The sequence below is a fragment of the Macaca nemestrina genome, chromosome 1, assembly GCF_043159975.1.
Source record: "Macaca nemestrina isolate mMacNem1 chromosome 1, mMacNem.hap1, whole genome shotgun sequence".
NCBI classification, from domain to species: domain Eukaryota; kingdom Metazoa; phylum Chordata; class Mammalia; order Primates; family Cercopithecidae; genus Macaca; species Macaca nemestrina.
In genome coordinates, this window is record NC_092125.1 from 232,362,498 (window position 1) to 232,382,485 (window position 19,988).

Below are 19,988 nucleotides of genomic sequence, written 5' to 3' on the forward strand. Positions count from 1 at the left end.
GGCCCCCGGCCCCCAACCCCCAGCCCCAGGTATTCTGGCAGCCTCAGCAGGTTTTTATACAAGGTTGTTACGAGTTTTAAAATGTATTAAAATATTCTTGGAGGAAAGCTCCCCGTGTTCTTCTTTCAGTAGCCCGGGACCGTGTGTGGGAGGGCAGTCGCAGACCACCAGGCTCTAGGGGAAGAGGGTGGGGTGGGTGGCTGTGGCCTCTGACCCCACGTGGGCCAGTCTCTTCCCCAGGCAGGAGGGGTGCTCCTATCTCTGGGGGGCCTCCACTCTGGCAAGGTGGTCCCCCACCCTGTGCCAATCCTCCCAGCCCCCACCCACATCCCCTTGCAGAAGATCCTGGAGACCCATCCCAATCCCGAGCTTCCCTTCAGGAAGCTCCCCTTGCCTCCCTCCCCCATCTCTGAGCAAGCCCTAGACAGAACCCAGGCTTCCGGGGCTACCCCACGTGCTGTCCCCGGCACTGGGGCCTCCACTATCCCACTTTTCCAGGGGCCACCTTGGCAAAGCCTGTCCTGTCCTGTGCCGTATCTGTCGTCTGCTGTGCAGGAAAGCAGGGGGTGCCTGGCCCCAAGGACGCCCACCTCTTGGTGGACCAGGGGCTGGGGTGTCCACCTGCCCAGACTGCCCGCTGCCCTCCCAAGAATGAACGAGAGGACATAGAGAGAAAGTGCTTTATCAGCCGGGCTCAGCCCCGCACACGGACTCGCCAGGAGTAGGTGGTCAGCACGCGCTGCTGGCGGCGCACCACGCAGGTGTAGGTGCCCTCATTGACGGCGTTGGCAATGATGCTCAGGTGTGCCTCACCCAGGGCCAGGTAGCCGGGGTAGGAGAACTCCAGGGGCTCCTGGTCCTTGTACCAGCTGCAGGGGGGCGGGGTGTCTCCTGCAGGCACAGCCTCCACCCACTGCCTGCCCTGCACCCCTGCCCCAGGGCCCCAGGCTGCCCACCCTGAGGACCCGCCAGGGCACCCACTTACTACACTTTTCCTTTTTTGTGGAGAATCTTGTGGCCGCACCGGAAGGTCACGTTCCTGCCCTCAGGCACCAGCCTGGTTTTGGTCCTGGGGGGCGGTGGGGTGGTGGCCACCGTCGGGAAGGGGAATTCTGCGCCGGGTAAGGGAAGAGCCCCCTCAGCCCAGACCATAGCCAAGACCCAGCCCCCACGCAGCCCCGGCCCGGCCCGTGGGAGCCCAGACCATAGGCAAGACCCAGCTCCCACGCAGCCCTGTCCCGGCCCCTGGGCATCACCGTAGCAGAAGTCGCAGCTGCTGGGGCAAAGCCTCTTCATGAGGCGCCGGCGAGCGTCGCAGAAGCCCCTCCGTGCCCAGGACGCGCACACGAAAAGCCTGTCCAGGCATCCTGCCGGGAGCGTGGGAAGCACGGCCTGGCTCAGGACCGCCCGATCCCCGCCCTCCCGCCCGACAAGGGGACTCACCGTAGAGCCGGTGCAGCCCCCACAGCTCGTCCTGGGACAACGCCTTCCAGCCGCGCAGCGTGGCGTTCAGGTGCATGAGCGCCCGGCCGTGTTGTGAGTGCATCAGGCCCAGCGCGTGGCCGATCTCGTGGGCCGCCACGTGCACCAGGTCCGTGAGCCACACGCCTGCGGGCCCCGGGGATCAGCGCCTGGGAGCCCCGGGCCCAGCCCCGCCGCCCGTGGGCCAGCTCCCCAAGGCCCGGCACATCTGCTGGAGCGCAGCCGCGGAGCCGCCCTCCGCCGCAGCCACGGAAAGATAAGAATGTTCTGGGCCCAGGCGGTGAGCTCGGCCCCCAGGAATGCAGCTCCTGCTCCCGCTCCAGAGTCGCAGGGGGATGGGAAAGGGAGTTCAGGGCTGCCGGGACTGGGGGCTCCCACGGGCTCCCCTCCTTGCCTGCTCGACTCCAGTAGCAGCCACCACCCCGGAAGGTCCCTCCTGCCGTCTGCCCCAAAGCCCGACCGCGGCAGCCCACTGCGCTGCGGAGGAGAGGCCTCCAGGAGGCCAGCCTGGACGGTCACCTTTCTTCCAGCTGTAGCGCGTGGGGCCCAGCACCCAGTACTCGCTGTCGTCGAAGTGGATGCCGCCGTGCGGGGGGAAGAAGGCATGGGCCAGCTCCCCCGTGGGGCCATCGAAGCAGTGGTGCAGCGCGGAGACCAGGCAGTCCGTGTGGTTGATCGGGTAGAAGCCTGAGGGGAGCACAGGGCTGAGAGGCCAGGCGCGCACGGCCGGGCCGGGGCGGGGTCGGGCGCCCACCTATCCGGAGGTCGCTGGGCTGCTCGGGGGCCACCTCTCGGAAGCTGAAGGGGGACACGTCGCTCCACATGCGGAAGGCGGCAGCCAGGGCCCGCCGCGTCTCCCGCGGGCTCAGCAGGTTCCGAGGGAAGGAGAGGATCCTGCAGGGAGAGCGAGCTCAGCGGGGGCCGGCCGCGCCCCCTTCCCCAGGGCCAAGCCAGGGCGCACCTGTAGGTGAGGTTGAAGTGGTCCCAGCGCAGCCTGGCTGGAGTCAGCGTGTAGCGGCGTCTGCGGGGGGCCAGTGGGCCCGGGACCCGGGTTGGGGGGACCCCCGAGAGGCCCAGCGCAGCGGCGTCTCCCTTCAGGGAAGAAAGCGTGCGTGGGAGGCATCGGTGAAGGTCCCCAGGGCCAAAAACTGCCTCGGAAAATGGACTGGAAGGAAACGGGGGTGGGGGTGCCCAGGGCTGGGAGCGGGCGTGGCGGGTCCTGTCTGCCTGTGGTTTCGGGTCTCCTAACCTGAGCGTCCTGTTGCATGTCCCTGGGAACGCGGCCCAGTGGAGGCGAAGGGGCTGAACAGCAGGGCGCGGCCTCCCACCCCTCCCAACAACTGGACACAGGAGATTCCGACCCTCCGACCTCGGGACGCACATCCGGACCCTCAAACACCCCACACACCCCGCACACGTCCTGCGGGCCCCCAGACAGACCAGACCCACAGACGTGAGAACCCCCACCCCGACACCTGGCTTCCCCGCCCGCCGCTCACCTGCGCTGCGCTCCAGGCCGGCACCGCCGGGGCCCCCAGCCGGGCCAGCAGCACCAGCACGGGGAGGAGGCACAGGGCGACCAGCGCGGCTCCAAGCCAGCGGCGCTCGACGCCAGCCCCCGGGGCCTCCGAGGGGACACGGGCCCCGCGGCCCATGGCGGACTTGCTGTGGGGCTCAGGGCCGCATGGGGCAGCACGGCGCGGGGGCCCGGGCCGCAGAGCCGCCGGGGAGGATCTGGAGGGGAGGCAGTGGCTGGGCGGCTCGGGTTACAGCCCCGTGGGTGGGGGGGGAGACGGGGCGGGAGAGGGGGCAAGGCTGCCCCTGAAGGGAACCAGCTGGCCCGACCGTTGGCCGAGCTGCCTGCTGCCTCCAGCCGGGGGCATGGGGACCCGCGTCCTGTGGGCCAGGGGCAGAGGCCTGGGCATGGCCTGCTGGGCGGGGTCCTCGGAAGGGGGGAGCGAAGAGGGCCCCAGGCAACCCGGGAAGGGCAGCGCCAAGGCTCCCGCTTAGGAAAGGGCAGCCAGTGGGGTCCCCGAGCCGGCCGGGCAGTGAATGACCTGGTGGCTTTTTTCCCAAATGGAATCCCCAACAATCCCCTGAGCCCCACAGGAGCGGAGTCTCCATCCTGGCCCAGGAGGCTGAGCTGGGCCGCAGGGGACGCGCCGCCCGCCTGACAGTGTCCCCGAGAGCTGGGAGGGGACGGCAGGATGGGGACGTGGCAGTGAGTACGGGGCGGCGGAGGGGGAGGCGGGGAGGGGGTGCGTGGGTAGGGAAGGGCCACGGAGGGTGCCAGGTTGCGGGTCGGAGGGAGGGAACTTGTCGGGGTCTCCCAGGGAGCCGGGAAGGGGCGGGCCCTGGCTCGGGGGAACCCCGTGGGCGGCGGCGCGGGAGGTGGAGGGTGTGTGGCTCCTGAATCCCCGGCTAGGCCCCAGTAAAGGGGAGAGGGAAACGGGAGGGGGAACGGGAAGCGGAGCCAGACGCCGGGCATAGAGGTCTGGACCGGTCCTGATTGGGGGTGGGGGCGGGGAGCTCGGAGGCCCAAAGGCTCGACGGGGCGGCCTGTGTCCAGACGCGAGCGGCTCGGGGCTGGGACCGAGACCCGGCACCGGCGTCCCGTGGGGCGGGGGTGGGGGATTGGGCAGAGAAGCAGGAGATTCCGAGCCAGACCGGCCTGTGTCCCGTCCCTCCCCGTTTTCCGCGCCGGCCTCGGGCCCAGGGTGACGGCAGCCCGGCCAACGGGGTCAGCGCCAAGCAGCTGGCGGCGGCCGCGGGCGGTTCTTGGAAAGCGCGAGCCGCTGGACCCGCCCGCGTATTTGCTTCGACACCGCCCCCCACCAGCTTGTCCCCCCCACCTGCGTGCGCCCAGTCCCTTCCCCAGGTCCCAGACCCTGCCTTGGACGCCCCCCAACTGCCTGCTGGGACGGGACCCCACAGCCCTGGGGAGCGTCGGGCCCCTTGGGTCAGAGCACGAGCCCCCACGGCCGCCCCCAGGACGGAGGAGCGAGGGGGGCCCGGGGGCGAACACAGGAGCCCCCGCCCCGTCGGACCCGGGCCCGGGTGGCGGGAGGCGGCCGTGCCCACGCCGGGAGGGTGTCCTGGCCCGGAGGCCGCAGTCTGGACGGGAGTCTAGACGCAAGAGCCTGGGGCGGGCGGGGCGCACCCCAGGGAAGGAGGGGCCCCCAGGCTGGCCCGCGTGTCCCGAGGGGAGGACCCCAGAGGCGCCCGGTCCCCCAGGCAGACAGCGGAGGCAACGTCCGAGAATCTTTTTATAAAACACAGGGCGGGGGCTCGCGAAGGCAGCTCGGGCGTGGCGGGCGGCGCGGCTCACACGAAGATCTGGATGCGGTCGCGGATGGGCTGGCGGCAGATCGGGCAGGCGCTGAGCGCGGAGCCGCAGGGGGCGCATGCGCCGTGGCCGCACTGGAACACGAGGCGGATGTGGCTGTCGATGCAGATGGGGCAGGTGATACGTTCCTCCATCTGCCGGTAGCGGCTCTGCAGCTCCTCCACCAGCTGGCGCGGCGGGCCGGGGGCGGGGGCGGCGCTCGCCACCTCAGAGCCGTCTGCGGGGTGAGGGACGGGTGTGAGCTGCGAGGCCGGTGGGGGAATGGGGGAGCGGGGAGCTGCAGGCGGGCAACGGGGGGCGAGGCTGGGGGCGGGGTGTCACCTGGGACGGGGTGTGACCTGGAAGGAGTTGGTGGAGTGGGTGTGACTTGGAGGCAGAGCTGGGGCCCGGCTGCGGGCAGGATGTGAACCGTGGAGATCAGGCGTAAGGTGGTGTGGGGGCTGGAGTCAGGGCCGCAGGTGGGGTGGGTGTGACCTGGGGCGGGGTGTGATGGGGAGGCGGTGCTCTGGGTGGGCGGTGATCTGGGGTGGGGCTATGGAGAGTGTGACCTGGGAGGGGCCGTGAAATCCAGCGGGGCTAGGGTGTGAGCTGGGGAGGAGGGTGTTACCTTGAGGCGGGGTTATGGGCAGGGTGTGGTCTGCAGCAGGCCGTGACCTCTGGCGGGGCTAGGGCCAGGGTATGAGCCTTGGGAGGGCGGGGCGCGACCTGGGGAAGGGCCATGGGCAGAAGTGTGGGAGGGGTGGCGGACAGGGACCCGGGGACCACCAGCTGAGCAGGAGGCGTGTCGGCGGCGCCGAGTCTCACCCACCTGCGCGTAGCTTCTTGCTGACGGCCACCTGGCACCTGATGCACTTCTTCATCCTGCGCGCGCACTCTGCAGAGAGGAGCGCGGTTGGCTGGGGCTAGACTACCCAGGCGCACCCCCCGGGGCCCCCCACTCACCCTCGCGCACTCTGCGAAGATGAGCGCCCGGTTGGCTGGGGCCGGACTACCCGGGATCCCCTCCCCGGGGCCCCCCCTCACCCTCGCACACTCTGCGGAGAAGAGCGCCCGGTTGGCTGGGGCCGGACTACCCGGGCTCCCCTCCCCGGGGCCCCCCCTCACCCTCGCACACGGTGCGGTGCTGGCATGGCGAGAACAGCACCAGCAGCGCCAGCTCGGAGCACACCAGGCACTCAGCAGCCTCGGGCCCCGGCGCGGCGCCCACGTGCAGGTTCGTCACGGTGTTGGGGGTCCCGAGCGCGTGCCTGGGGCCTGGGGCCGCGCCCCCGCCCGCCTGTCGCTCCCTGCAGGGGGAGGAGGCGGCTTGAGAGGGGCCCGGAGGCCGCAGGACCCCCTCCCCACCGCCCGCGGGCTCACCGGAAGCGCTGGGCGCAGCCTTGAAGGGCCTTGAGCACGCGGCCCTCGGCGGCCAGGTCCAGCGGGCTCCGGCCGCGGTGGTTGGTGTAGCTCACGTCGGCGCCCTCCAGCGCCAGGAAGCAGGCGACCGCCGCGCCCACCGTCAGCTCCGCGCTGCCGGGGAGGCCCGAGGCCTGTAGCTGGGCGGCAGGACAGACGCCGGTGAGGGCGGGCGCCGGGGCAGGCCCGAAGGAGGCATCTCCTGGCACCCGGCAGCCCCAGCAGCCGGCGCCCCAGGTCTAAAATAGAAGGCAGGGGCACCTCTTCCGGACCCCAGGTGGGACAGGCAAGAGGGGCACCCTGCTGGGTGAACTCTGAGACCCTAAGCCCCACCTCTCCCCACCCCATGGGCACCACCCCTCTCCCAGGCTGCCTAGGGGTGCAGGCTGAAGGATCACATAGAACTTGGTTCCGTCTGCTCCACCCCCAGAACGCCTGGCTCCCTGGGCCATCACTGGACACTTCCTCACCCTGGACATCAGCTGCAAGGGCCCTGGGTCCCCCCCGGCCCCATCAGCCACCAGGGGCAGCAGCTGATGACGCTGCAGCGCCACGTGCAGGGCTGTGTCCCCCTCCTCGTCCTCGGCGTTGACACTGCACCCAGCGTCCACCAGCAGTGGCACCAGCCCCACATGGGCCTGCTGCACGGCTAGATGCAGCGGGGACTGCAGCTTCCGGTTGCGCACATTCACGTCACAGCGGCCCTGGGGAGGGGTGGGCACGGGCTCAGACCAGGGACCCCAGTGGGCCTCCCGCTCCCTGGTCCTTGGGCAGGCCTGGGCCGCGCCCTCACCTCCCGGATGAGGATCTGGGCCACCTCACGGTGGTTGTTGAGGGCGGCCAGGTGGAGCGCCGTGAAGCCGTCCTCCTTCTTGGCGTCCACCAGCTGCCGTGCCCGAGCCAGAATCTTTCTCACAGCTCTGTGGGAGTAGGGAGGTTGGTCTGGGACCTGGGACTGTCCCTGGGCAGCACAGCAAGAGGCTGGCCGCAGCTGTGTGCCCACTCCACACTCACAGCGAGTGGCCTTTGAGGGAGGCATGGTGCAGCAAGGTGAAACCCTGGCTGTTGGTGGCGGTGACATCGATGTTTGGCACCTCCGTGAGGACCTCGACGATGCCACTGGCGCCAGTGCCCGCCGAGATGGCGGAGTGCAGGGGCGTGTCCGAGTGGGCATCCTGCTGGGCAGAGTCCGTGGTCACTTGGGGTGACTTCTGCTTGGGTCAAGAGCCAGGGCACCCAGGGAGCAGCGCTCGCGGGCAGGGGGCAGCCGGGGAGCAGCGCTCGTGGGCAGGCGGCACCCGGGGAGCAGCGCTCGCGGGCAGGGGGCACCCGGGGAGCAGCGCTCGCGGGCAGGCGGCATCCGGGGAGCAGCGCTCGTGGGCAGGCGGCACCCAGGCCAGGTGGAAGCAGAACTCACAGGCAGGTTGACGTCACAGCCATGCTCACACAGGGCCCGCACCACCTCCAGGAAACCCCTCTGCACGGCCACGTGCAGCGCTGTGCTCTGGGTGCTGTTGATGGCATCTGCCCGGCACCCAGCATTCAGGAGCACCCTGCCGACCTCAGGCTGGTTCCTGACGGGAGAGGACGTGAGAGGGAGGGCGTCGTGCCCACTGGTTGGACACACAGGCTCAGCCCTGCCAGGCCCCTCCCGGGCCCCTCCCAGACCTCACCCCAGGGCCGCGTAGTGCAGCGCCGTGTTGCCCTCATCGTCCGGCAGGTCCACGCCCGCCCTGGCTTGTAGCAGCAGCCGTACCAAGTCCACCTGACCCAGGTAGGCAGCCACTTGCAGAGCGGTCCTGCCTTGGTTCTTGGTGTCCACCTGCCAGGAGAGCCAGCAGGTGAGTCCCTGGCCTTCTGCCCCTCACCCTCAGACTGGACGGTGTGGGAGGACGGGGGCGGGAGCTCGCCTGCTCTGGACGCCTCCGCAGCAGGTCCAGAGCCCGGGCCATGTTACCCAGCGCCACCTCCACCACCAGCCTTCCCGGGTGCTCCGGGTCACTCTTCTGGGCCCGAAGCTTGTCCAGGGCCACACTCAGTGAGCCTGGGGGGCAGGGCTGAGGTTAGCAGTGGCCAGGGGCAGCCCCACCGCCCACGGCCGCCTGAGCTGTGCCGCACTTTTGTTCTCCCGGGCGCGCTCAGCCACGTCCAGGTTGGCATCCTCCTCGGGCCGGTAGGCCACCAGGCAGGAGGGGCTGAAGGTCCACCGCTGACCAGCGACTGCTACACGCAAGTTCCCGTCTCCAAACACTTTCACCACTTTCCCGACGCGGCCCAGGGCCTGTGGGGAGGGGAGGGGGTCACAGCAGGCTGCAGGTGTGGGGGGCAGCGGCTCTAGCGGCGGGGGCGGCAAGGGGACTCACAGGGGCCATGTCGTCCGTCCACTCGCCATGCCCAGCCTGCAGCCGCTTCACCGTGTCAAGGTCGCCGATGACCCGGACCACGTCGCCCACCCAGAAGGAGTGGTGCTGAGCAACAGAGAGGGGCGTGAGGGGCCCCCCAGCTGTGTGTGGCTGCCCAGGCTCATGGAGCACAGGAGGGCAACCCGCTGAGCTCCACAAGACAGGCAGGCCCGACTCGGCCCCCGCCCCGGTCCCGGCCCCGACCCCGACCCCGACCCCAAGCACTGCCAGAGGCTCTGGCTGGACGAGAGCCCCAGGTGTCCAAGGCAGCCCTGGGTGTTCCCAGCCCCAGAGCCATGGGAGGAGTGTCCAGGCAGATACAAGCCAGCTCTGGGCAGGTGTGAAGCCGAGGTGGCCGGCCGTGGGGAGCTATACGCTGACCAGCAGCAGGCAGCATGGCCAGGGCCCCGTGAGCCAGTGTGGGGGTGGGGCCCCAGGACATTGGGGTGCAGGGCGGGCCCACTCTGCCCCACCTGAGCCCTCATATGCAGGGAACTCACTCTACAAGCCCATCTCATGACTCCCCTTGGCGCTTCCTCAAAGGTGCCTGGTATCCAGGACCCCAGATCCAGATTTGAGCTCTGACGCTTTGTCCTGGGCCTGCCCCTCCCAGGGCCATCCAAGCTGCCACCGCCACCACCTCCAGCCCCTTCCCTGACAAACTGCTTCCCAGGCAGCCCTCACTACCTCCCACACCACTAGGGTGGTGGGGACCGCCACCCTAGGCCAAACGTGCACCTCCCTGTCCTCACCAGCCACCCCCATCGGCCCCCATACAGCACTAACCAGGAGCGTCTCAGCCCAGCTGCCTCCCTCCCGCCCACGAAGCTGTCCTGCCTTCCTGGTGTCCTGGAACCGAGGGAGGCCCTAACCTGCCCATATCAGCCACGCCAGCTCCCAGAGACATACCCTCCTCTGGGTTCCTTCACACCCAACCCCCTCTTCTCCTTGACCTCACCCACCAGTCCCTACCCTTCCTTCAGGGCTGGGGACTCGTGGGTACAGCTGGCACCCTAGTCCTGCCTGACCCCCTGAGGCCGAGTGGATACATGGAAGGGGTTACAGAAGCAAACAGATGGGGTGCAGCCCAGCCCCCCAGGCACCTTGGTGAGCGCCCCGGGGTGGAAGGTCCAGCGCGTCTCGTGGTTGAACTGCACGCGCACGTCCCCGCGGTCCGTGATGCGATGCACGGTGCCCGTCTGTCCGATAAACTGTGGCGGGTCATGGAGCTGTGGCTGGGTCGGGCTGGACGCTTGGGGAGGAAGGGGCTGGGGGTCCGCAGGGCTGGGAGGGCGGGGCACACAGGGCTCCACGGTGGGGCGGCTCACCTCCGCCATCCTGGGGTTCCAGCCGCCGTGGCCTTCCTGCATCTCCCGCAGGACGTCAGTGTCCAGCAGACATTTGACCTTGTCCCCGTGCTGGAAGGGCTGACCGTCAGCACTCACCCTGCGCTGCAGCTCGGCCGGCTTGCCTGGGGGAGGGTGGCAGGCCTCAGGCAGCAGTCCCTCCCCTCTGGGACTTCAGCCAGGGTAGGAGGGCTGATGGGGTCAGTGGGACAGCCTCATACCAAGCCTTGGGAGGTGGTCCTTGTAGTAGAAGCCGCCCGCTGCCTCGCCCACACACTTGAGGTCCACCTTGCCCTTGTGGCCCACACGGTACACGTTCGTGGTACCATCAGCCCACGTCACGCTGGCCACACTCCGGCCTGTCTCCACATCCCAGCCACGGATGTCCACCACACGGCCTGGTTTCCCTTCTCCTCCTGGGGAAAGAGTCCCCGCCAGCAGGCTAAGGCTGTGCCTTGAGACTGAGCCATGAGCCAGCCACAGCCGGGCCCTGCCCTCTGCCCGTCTGCCTCCACTCACCATCCTGTGAGCCCCACTCCCAGTCGGGGCCTCGCACCACCTTCGCGCCCTGGAAGATGCCCCTTAGTGGGATCCTCAGGAGGCCCTGGCGGGGACTCAGCGTGACACTGCAAGAGGGTTCACAAATAAAGCTCTCGGAAGAAAACTGCCGTCTCTTCCCATCCTGAGCCACTCGGGAGAGCCTGGGAATGGCCGGCCCAGCAGGTCAGCATCCTCCACACGCTGCGAGGAAATGCCCCCGGGCTCAGGGGCCTGGAGCGAACCTGCGGACCACGTTCTTCCAGGGACTTCCCTGATGCCAGGCTGGGAAGGCACCCAGGCCCACCCTTGGCAAGACCTCTGGGTGCGGTCGCTTTATGCCTGCTGCCTCCCGGTGAGCTGGGGCACAGCCAGGCCCAGAGGTGGGCTCAGCATGTGGTAAGGGAGGAATGAGGCCAACAGCACTCCCCAGTCGCCCACAGCTCCCCCCACATGCAGGGAGGGCCAGAGACAAGGGTGACATGCAGGAGACGGGGTGGCATCTCTGGCTGCCTTTGCCCCAAGCAGGCTAGATTCTCCCCCAGCTGATGCCCTCGGACCAGAGCGCAGCAGCCCCCAAGGCAGCCCAGGGGCTGGCTCCAGGTGTGGACAGTCCTCGCGGAGGTCTCATGCCTCCCTGGGGGATGCTGGCTGCCTGATGGCCACTGCTGCCTGTAGAGCCACCCAGAGGCCACCCTCTGTGCCCCGCCCATGGCAACACCGCTTAAGGCCATTGCCCTGGAGAGACTTGCTCCATCTCCCTGGGAGTGGTTGGGAGCCTCCCCGAAGGCCGAGGCCCCCATGGCAAGGCCTGGGTATCCGCCGCACAGGAGCTGGTGCGGCCCGGGACTCACGGGCGTGAGTGGGCTGTCTCGTAGCGGTCGAAGGCGTGGGCAAGCTCGTGCTTGTTGTGCATGTAGCACTGCGTGCAGAGGTCGTAGTCCAGGCACACGCGGCACTTCCAGCGCATCCCCCGCAGCCCGTGCTTCTTGCAGCAGTCACAGATGATGTTGGGGTGCCGGACGCCTGGGGGTGGGGTGGGGTCAGAGGGGGCGTTCCCGCCCCCGGGTCCTGCCCGTCCCGCCTGCCCTTGGCGCACCAATCTGGGCGTTGTCGTAGAGCAGCAGGTCGTGCGCGCCCTGGTAGCCGGCGCGGTAGTTGGTGCGTGTGCCCTGGTCCCACTGCACGACCACCGTGCGGTCGGGTGTCGAGGGGCTGCCGTGGCGGCCAAGCTCCACCACCGTGCCCACGCCGCCCTCGCCGCCGTCCTGCTGGCCCCACTTCCAGTCCACGCCGCGCACCACCCGCATGCCCACCTGCACGCCCGCCTGGGGGTCTGGGTCCATGTTGGGCGGGGCTGCTCGGGACCTGTGGGCAGAGGGGTCCATGGTGGGCCGGGCTGCTCGGGACCTGTGGGCAGAGGGTATTCTCAGGCCACCACGGGACACTCCCGGTCAGAGCAGGCTCCACGGGAGAGCAGAGGAGAGGCCCAAAGGGGCAGGTGGGCTGGTTCAAGCCCTAGGGCCCGAGGAGGCAGCAAGGAGGCCCACAGTCTGGCACCAGCGAGGCTGGTGGGGAAGGTGGGTGCCATGCCAACCTGGCGCGGGACCGGCAGGGTGGTCTGGGCCCAGGGGGCTTCGTGAAAGGTTCACAAATAAAGTTCTAGGAAGAAAATTGCCATCTCCTCCCGCAGCCAATTAATGAGCTGGACGCTGGAGTTCACTAAAGAAAGAGCTGCCGTCCCCTAAGACACTCACATGGTTGGACGGGCAGCAGCATGTGAGCAGACACCGTGACATGCGTCCCTCAGAGGACTTGTGTCCACACACACACAGGGTGAGGAACTCCTGCGATCCACATGAAAACGTCAGACAACGCAACAGAAAAATGGCAAACACGACGCAGGCACCATACAAGACCAGCAGGCACTGGCCAGCAAGGACCTGGGGGCGTCTCTGTCCCCAGACACTGCTCCTGGGTGATGCCAGCTTTGGACCCTGCGCGTCAGGGACAGTGCAGCGAGGCCAGACAGCACCCCGGAGCCTTCTCTGGAAAAGTGGCCCCGGCCACGCCACGCACCCACAACAGAGGCCAGACACTTGAGCACAGGCAGGTCCCTGGGTCCTCAGTGGCCACGGGGTCCTGAAGCGGGGTTGAGTCCCAACCAAGCAGGGACCCACTCACCACAAAAAGTACGGGCCAGAGGTCACCAGCAGATGGAGGGAAGTAGCCAAGTGCAAATGCCAGGTGGCTCCATTTACACAGAGGTGCACATTCCAGGCTGCTGGAAGCAGGGATGGAGCCAGCCACAGGGCTCGAGGCCCAGGACTGCTAATCCCGAATCTGGGTGCTGACCCCCGAGAGCTCACTCTGCAGATGTGAGTCACCGTGGGCTGCCCTCTCCACCGTGCTGGGCTTCAGCACAGTCTCGTTAACAAGAAGAATGGATGTGAACGTTAAGAGGGCAAATCAGAAGGTAGAGGCTACAGCTGGCTGTGATCGCATCACTGCACTCCAGCCTGGCGGGCAAAGCAAGACCCTGTCTGGGGGAGGGGAGGGCCCCTACTCACTTCTCATTAAACCACTAGGACCCCATGGCCGGGGAAGGAGGCAGCCCAGGAGCACTGCCTGAAGCAGAGGTGGGGGACACGGCAGTCCCAGGAGGCTGGAGGGACCCCTGAGGCTGGGTGGATGTGGCTGAGGATGGAAGGGGGCCCTGCCAACTCCAGGACACAGGCCAGCCTGGGCCTCACATGTCAGCCTTCCACCTGGGCTGCGCTGCAGCCCAGCACTTTGCATCTCAGGCCAGTTCAGGAGACACCCTGGCCCAGGGGAGGCTGCAGATGGGCAGTGAGGAGGGGCCACAGCAAAGCCCCCGACTCCTGCTCTGGCTCAGGGGCCTGAGTCCCACAGGTTGTCCCCCGAGCAAGGCCCGGTGAGGAGCCCAGCCCCACTCCAGAGACTGAGTCCAGCGCAAGGGCTCGCCTGCAGGGCTGGGCTCCTCACCGTGCCCCAGCTGCATGTGAGCACGGGACTCCCTCTAATTCTCAGGGGCACAAACCTGGCCAGCTTGGCCTCTACAGTTCTCTCTCCTCAACTTGCCCAGAACCGCCAGGGCTTCCACAGGACGGGGGGATGTTTTAAAAGCACAGCTCTCCCTGTCAGTGACGAAGAGGAGCCCCCACCCCGCAGCCAGGCTCTGCTTCTTCAGGGAAACCCCACGTGGCCTCATCTGTCCAGAGGCCTCACCTGTTGGGTGACACTGCCCCCCTCACCTGGGGCGAGATTCTGCCAAGATGTGCACCAAGGCCTGGGCCAGGGCTGCTTTTTCCTGTGGCACCAGTGAGCCCCAGACAAGGAGACGGGTCCCGTGGGCAGCTCCACAGCCATCAGGGAAGGTGGCTGGCTCTGCCCTCCCCACGGCCTTCTGCAGCCTCCTGGCTGGGCCTCTGCATGGTCAGCTTCCACAGGTGGCAGCCAGAGCGGCCCCACCTTGCCCTCAGAGGCCCCGCGGAGCCAGGAGCCCAGCCACCAGCCAGGGTGACCCACAGGCCCTCCCCATGGCCTCTGTGGCACTGTTCCCCTGGGCGGGCCTCTGAGGGCAGCCCCCAGGTGGTGCACTGCCGCGTCCTATGTTTGGCCAGGACCCCACCAGCTGCAGCTTTGACTGAATGGCTGCGTGAGTGAACAAAACGTAAGAACCAGAGAGAATCTGTGCCAGGCTTCTGTGATAGCGGCAGCCCCCGTGTCCCGAGGACCCGCCCAGCAGATGCCACTTCCAGCCATCCCAGCACTGACTACGCCTCACCCAGAGCATGTCCAGGGGGACACAGTTCCACCGGCCAGCCCAGCTCCGCGGCCCCACCCTGGCCATGACCCTTGACTCTCCAGATCCCTGCAGACCCCACGGGGGCTGTCTTGGAGGTCACCCCTCCTGCCCCAGCAGCTCCCCACTGCCTGCTCTGCCACCAGCTGGGGGCAGGCTCTGCAGGGTTCCTGCTCCCAGGATCCACACACTGTCCTCAGCTTTTGCCCATGGAGTGCCCAAGAAGGGTGAGGCGTGGCCTGGGCTGAGCTCCCCCACTCCAGCCTCCTCTACACAGGGACCTTCCCCGCAGAATGGCACAGCCGGGGAGGCCGACGCAGCAGTCAGATGGCGGGGGGACGAGTGACAGGGGTACTGCTCCTTAGGGGTGCGGGCCCCACCCCCTGCCAGGCCATCCACCTCCACCAGATCCACATGCAACCTCCTCCTTGCCAGGATCCCCCCAGAATTGGCCACAGCTGGCGTCACGCTAAGCTGGGGCCTCCTCCCTGCCAGACACCTCCATTGAGCCGGAGCGGGACCCATCACAGGCAGCCGCAGAACCGACACTGAGCCGGAGCGGGACCCATCACAGGCAGCCGCAGAACCGACACTGAGCCGGAGCGGGACCCATCACAGGCAGCCGCAGAACTGACCGGAGGTCTTTGCTAGCAGGGGACACGCATCTGCCGAGCCCTGAGATGGGCCTGGCAACCGAGATGAAAGACTTGGGACCGCGAAAAAGTCAATGCCATGAGCCCACACTGTGATCCTTCTGCAGCATGGGGGGTGCCCTCTGTCTCTGCGCCCAGACTCTCAGCCAGAGCCAGCCTAGCCCACAGTGATCCTTCTGCAGCAGGGACGCCCTGTCTCTGCGCCCAGACTCTCAGCCAGAGCCAGCTTAGCCCAGGCCAGCGGCCACACCTGCCCGACCCGCAGGCATGGACCCCAGCCATATGCCACTGGACCTTTCCAACAAGACAGGGGCAGGGCGCCCCATGCGTGAACCAGAGTGTCCTGTGCCCAGCCTTGCCCTTGGGGGGATGGGCAAAGGGCAGAGGTGTCAGGGAGGTCACCAGCAGGACCTCTGGGAATCAAGACCAAGCCTCAGTGGCCCCCACCTCACAGGCGCAGCGGGGTGGGGTGCCAAGGCCATCAGCCTGAGACAGGGTGGCCCGTGCCCCAGACGGGCACCTGTCTGCAGCATGCCCAGTATTTTTAGCACAGCCAGGCAGCTCTCCAGCTCTGGCCCACAAAGCCCCACCCTCCCAGAGGCTGTCCCTCATGGAAGCCCACCAGAGTTGGGGCACAACTGGGCTGAACACGGGCAGGGCTTCCTCCCCGGCCTCACTTCTCGTGCCTGGAACCAGCCTCCCACTTGCTGAGGGTTGCCCCAACAAGGGAGAGGAGCCCGGACAGGGGAGTTGGGTGTGCCTGCCCACTCCGCGCCTCTCCCCGGGCGCTGGGATGTGAGCATACAGGGGCCTATAGCCCTGGCACCTGCTCATGGCTCCCCTGCAGGGCCCCCACCCCAAGGTTCTGGGGTGTGTCACGCTGCCAAGGCAGCCCCTTCTGTCCAGCGTGGCACTGCCCCGGCGTGGCCGCCTCATCTGAGCGGGGTCTCCGGCCATGCCTGCCTCCCGCCGACCCTTCTGTGGCGCCAGTGTGCAGACACACCCCGTGCAGGCAGCTCCCAGGAGCTCAACATCCGGGACCCTCTGAAGGGGCCAGCAGCTTTTTAGGCTCTGCCGCCTTTCTCCTCAGCTCCTTCCTGCAGCCGCCTGCCTGTCTTCCTCACCACTGCCCAGGGCCAGCAGTCACCCAAGACCACCTGCCACTGGCCTTCCGGCCCCCGGCCCCGGGGCTCAGTACCTGCCTCCGAAGGCCTCTCTAGGGGGTGTTTGTGGTGGGGGCAGGAGGCAAGAGTGAGACCCCCACAGGCAGGGAGGAAGAGCACCCCAGCCAGGACCCGGCACTTGTATCCCTCCATCTGGGAGGTCTCTCCTCAAAGGGGACAGAGTGTACCTGCTTAGGGGCCACCAGCGAGGGGCCTGCCCCATCCCCACTGTTCATGAGAGTTGGGGGCTGTGGGGCCGCACACACAGCCTGGCCACCTCAGAGGGAAGCTTGTGGACAAAAGGGCTCATCCCCTGGGCTTCCCTGACCATCTTGTCCTCCTGAGGCCATGGGAGAGGCTCTGGGCCAGGACTGGGTCAAGCCGACCCCAAGGGCACTAGCTGCAGGCCCCATGCTCTGGGCAGGGGTGGGAGCAGGTGATGTGGGGCCAGCACTTGGCACACCCGCTGCAGACCTCAGGTGAGGACTTCCCGGAGGCGTGCAGGTGGGGAACGCCAGATTAGGGGTAGGAGTGGGGTGGGCGGTCCTGGAGATCAAGCCCTCTAGGACAGATGTTCCCCCAAGGGCCCCTCACTCTGTCTGCCTCCACCCTGGACCTGCCCAGCACCCATCCCTTTCTGGAGATCAGGAGGCCTCTCTTGGGTTGCCCCCTCCTATTTTTCTGTTCTAAACCCACAAGGCCCCAGGTGCAGAGGAGGGGACCAATGAGCCCTGATCACCCTGATCACCTGCCCACAGCGGGTGAGCTCTGGGCCAGAGGCTGCTATGGAAAGTGCAAATGTCCAAGGCTGGCCCTGCCCTCATGCCAACCTGGCCAAGGTTTCCCAGAAAGACAAACCAGAGACAGCCACAGCCACAGCCCAGCACTGGTGGAGGGGCTCCAGGGAGCAGACCAGAGCTGCGGCCATGCAGCCCCTGGCGTACATGGTTGTGGCCGGTCCTGCTCCTTCTCTTGTAAACATACAGCCCAGGCTTCCGCTGTATGTGAGGATGCTGCCTCACAATGAGTGTCTTCACCTCAGTCAGAAATTTACCCAGAGAGTCACCAAATGTTTTTCCTTTGCTAGAAATGCTAGACTTTGCCATCTACCCAGAGTTCACAGGCTGTGCCCCTGGCTGGCATCTGAACCTCGCCGCAGGCAACTGCTCCCGATGTTTAAAATGATGGAGGCAGTCAGGGCGTGAAGACTCGGGCGACAGATGTGCTTTGGCAAATCGGAACTTACCTCAGAGCACACACCAGCCTTGAGGCAGCATCCCAGGTGTTTAATTGCTACTTCCCGGGTCACAGATTTCCTGTTGGAAGCTAAAGCCACTGGAGACACAACACAGCAAACCAGACGGGCAGCCAGCAAGCCAGGCTGGAGAAAACGGTTTATAAAGGCAGTTTCACACATTCAGCATTTGCCATCTTAACCACGCAAGCAGCCACCAGGTCTGTTCTACTGCTTCTTAGTTTCTCTTTTTCACAAGAAACTGCCAGCTCTCAGAGGGCAGGAGGATTTCCGAACCATCAATCAGGAGAGTGTAGGAGGAGAGGCTTCCCTTATTGCAAGTATTTTATTGGATAAGCTTTGAAAGCCATAGAGACCAAATCCTATTTAGCGAGGAAGTTAGCAAATTGCCTTTATTCAGAAGAAGCAAGTTACATAGAACTGGGACTGGACATGAGGCTGCCCTCCTCCTTGCACCTCCAGCTGTGCCTAATGACACTGAAATGCTGCTGTGTGTGGCACGCCACGGGCCATGGAGTAGCTCCAGCTAATGCAGATGGACATCCCGGGTGCCCCAGGGAGATGAGGCCCACTGAGTGGGATGAAGCCCTGAGCCTGGCCAGCACGGAGACACCTGCTAGGGGAAAGCCCACGAGCGCTGTGGCCACCTCCAATCCTGCCCATCTGGGTGGAGACCCACAGGCACCCTGCAGGCTGGGGTGTCAACCCACTCACTGCCCAGGGCTGCCCTCGGCCAGGAGAGAGCCACATTCAGACACTTGTTGCATGTGAAGCAACAGGCCAGGGTGGAACCGGACAGAGGGGGCCTTCCGGGAAAGGCTAGGCTTGCCGGCGCTCCTGCGCTGCGGCCACTCTGCCCCAATCCTGCAGGTGCCTATCAGGGGCCTGTCTGGCACCTCTGCTTATTTCTTCCATGGGTATCGAACCTAGAGGGGAGACGCGGGATTACTCACCACTTCCCTCCACTCACACGCATGTTCAGACACAAACACAGCCCTTCTGACGTGGCTTCCACGGAGCCCCAAGGTGGAAGCGCCAAGTGCAAACTACCAGGCTGCGGACGGTCAAGAGCTCACCTGTCCGGCCGTCCAGTCGCCCGCCCGGCCGCCTTGAGGCTCTTGGGCTGCAGCCCTGATGCCTGGAGACTTTGGGACTGGCCTCTAGCCTCGCTGGGCTTCCAACCCTGTGGCCGAGGGGAGATGCCAAGATGCACAGTTAGCACTTCGGCCTGTGGCTGGGTCGCCTGTCTGCCCCCGGGGCTGCCCGCCGGCTCCAGGTCCACTCGGGCCCACGGCCGCGACACCCAGGGCCGCCGCCTGCCTGGATAGGCTCCCTGGGGTCTGGGGCGCGCAGGAGCCGCCAGCGCCGGGCCCGTAATTGGGTGCGCCCGGGGTCTGGCGGCCGCGGCTCGCAGACGTCAGGAGGCTCCGGGACGCGCACGGGCGCCGGCGCAGAGGAACAGGCGGGCCGGGGGCGGGCACGGCGGGCACCCCACCCGGAGCTCGCCCCGCCCCTGTCATTCGTGCTGAAGGCTCGCAGAGGCCGCCCGGCCCCGTCCGCTGCCAGACCTTGCCAGGGCCGCGCAGTACCCGCCGACCCCAACTTGCCCGGACGTTTCCGTCCCGCCTGCTCTGCTCGGGGGCGCGGGGCTGCCGGCCAGTCCGTCTGTCAGTCTGTCCTGGCGTGCGAGGCCGCCCACCGGCCCCGACTGCTCAGAGGCGGCCAGGCCAGGCCAGAGCGCCCGCCGCGCGCCGCAGCCCACCGGGCCCAGACGATGACCCCAGCGCCGACCCCAGCGCCACGGGCCCCGGGCCGCGCGAGGCCTGCCGGGAGCTGGAGTCCCGCGCGGGCGGCCAGACCACAACTCCCAGAAGGCCCCGCGGCGGCGCTGCGCGCGCAGCCCCAGCCCATCGCGAGCGGACCCTGCCGGCCCGGTGCGGCTGGGCCAGCGGGAGCGGGACCGGGACGGCGCTCGCGTTCTGCCAGAGCGGAGCACGACTCGGGGACGGTGCGGAGGGCCAGGGGAGGAGATCCGCGCCTGCACGCACCATCAGCCGAGAGAACGGCCTGCATCGTGCCAGTGACCCAGGAGCGACTCGGGGACGGCCTCGGGCTCCCAGGCCCTCCCGGGCCACCGGGCACTGAGGAGAGGGGCGGCTAGAAACTGTGGGACCCCGACAGCGGGAGCCCAGGGCCAGCCCCCGCCGGAGCGCCGCGGCCACGGCCACGCCCTCGCCGCAGGGATGGGCGGGGCAGGCGCCGGAAGTGCGTCAGCGCGGGAGGGTCGGCTTCGCCGGCCCTGCGTGGCGCAGCTGGGGGCCGAGCGGCTTAGCCTCTGGGCGCCTGCGCAATGGCGGTCCCGGAGACGCACTCGGTTGCCATAGAGACGGGGGCTCGGGACCGACGTCGCGCTCGCGGGCACTGGCGGGACTTGCCGCGCGGCAGCCACCTCTTTCCGACTCCACCAGAGTGGACCCGGTCCGGGCTTTTGAGTCACGCAGACCTGCACACAGCAAGAAACGGCAGTCCGGGCCCGTCCTCCCGTCCCCGGTTCTGCACCCTAGAGGCGGACGCTTGTTT

At 67.4% G+C, this 19,988-nt stretch overlaps 2 protein-coding genes across 19 annotated transcripts; both read right to left on the bottom strand.

Moving 5' to 3' along the window:
- Nucleotides 1–666: 666 nt before the first annotated feature.
- Nucleotides 667–3,281, bottom strand: LOC105498334 (matrix metallopeptidase 23B). The gene is made up of 8 exons (XM_011770390.3): nt 2,982–3,281; nt 2,444–2,574; nt 2,237–2,376; nt 2,002–2,169; nt 1,444–1,608; nt 1,257–1,367; nt 986–1,112; nt 667–869 (listed from the first exon to the last, which is right to left on the bottom strand). Exons 1-8 carry the CDS (start codon nt 3,135–3,137, stop codon nt 695–697), a joined length of 1,173 nt encoding a protein of 390 aa, XP_011768692.1. The 5' UTR covers nt 3,138–3,281; the 3' UTR covers nt 667–694.
- A 1,449-nt stretch (nt 3,282–4,730) lies between these two features.
- Nucleotides 4,731–19,624, bottom strand: LOC105498332 (MIB E3 ubiquitin protein ligase 2). Of its 18 annotated transcripts, none has more exons than XM_071067918.1 (21): nt 19,457–19,473; nt 18,485–18,591; nt 17,400–18,334; nt 11,828–11,921; nt 11,366–11,537; nt 10,494–10,600; nt 10,196–10,390; nt 9,957–10,099; nt 9,732–9,839; nt 8,590–8,694; nt 8,345–8,507; nt 8,137–8,270; nt 7,900–8,048; nt 7,644–7,800; nt 7,241–7,401; nt 7,020–7,146; nt 6,697–6,930; nt 6,188–6,366; nt 5,933–6,114; nt 5,637–5,702; nt 4,731–5,045 (listed from the first exon to the last, which is right to left on the bottom strand). In XM_071067918.1, the coding sequence occupies exons 3-21, from the start codon at nt 17,568–17,570 to the stop codon at nt 4,807–4,809; spliced, it is 2,886 nt and encodes a 961-aa protein (XP_070924019.1). In that variant the 5' UTR covers nt 17,571–18,334; nt 18,485–18,591; nt 19,457–19,473; the 3' UTR covers nt 4,731–4,806. The 18 variants fall into 18 exon arrangements, with proteins under 18 accessions (XP_070924019.1, XP_011768684.1, XP_011768677.1 ...); XM_011770382.3 differs by lacking the exon at nt 19,457–19,473 and adding an exon at nt 19,016–19,187 and having other exon boundaries at nt 11,611–11,879; nt 17,400–17,534; XM_011770375.3 differs by lacking the exon at nt 17,400–18,334 and having other exon boundaries at nt 11,611–11,879; nt 19,457–19,624.
- Nucleotides 19,625–19,988: the final 364 nt, after the last annotated feature.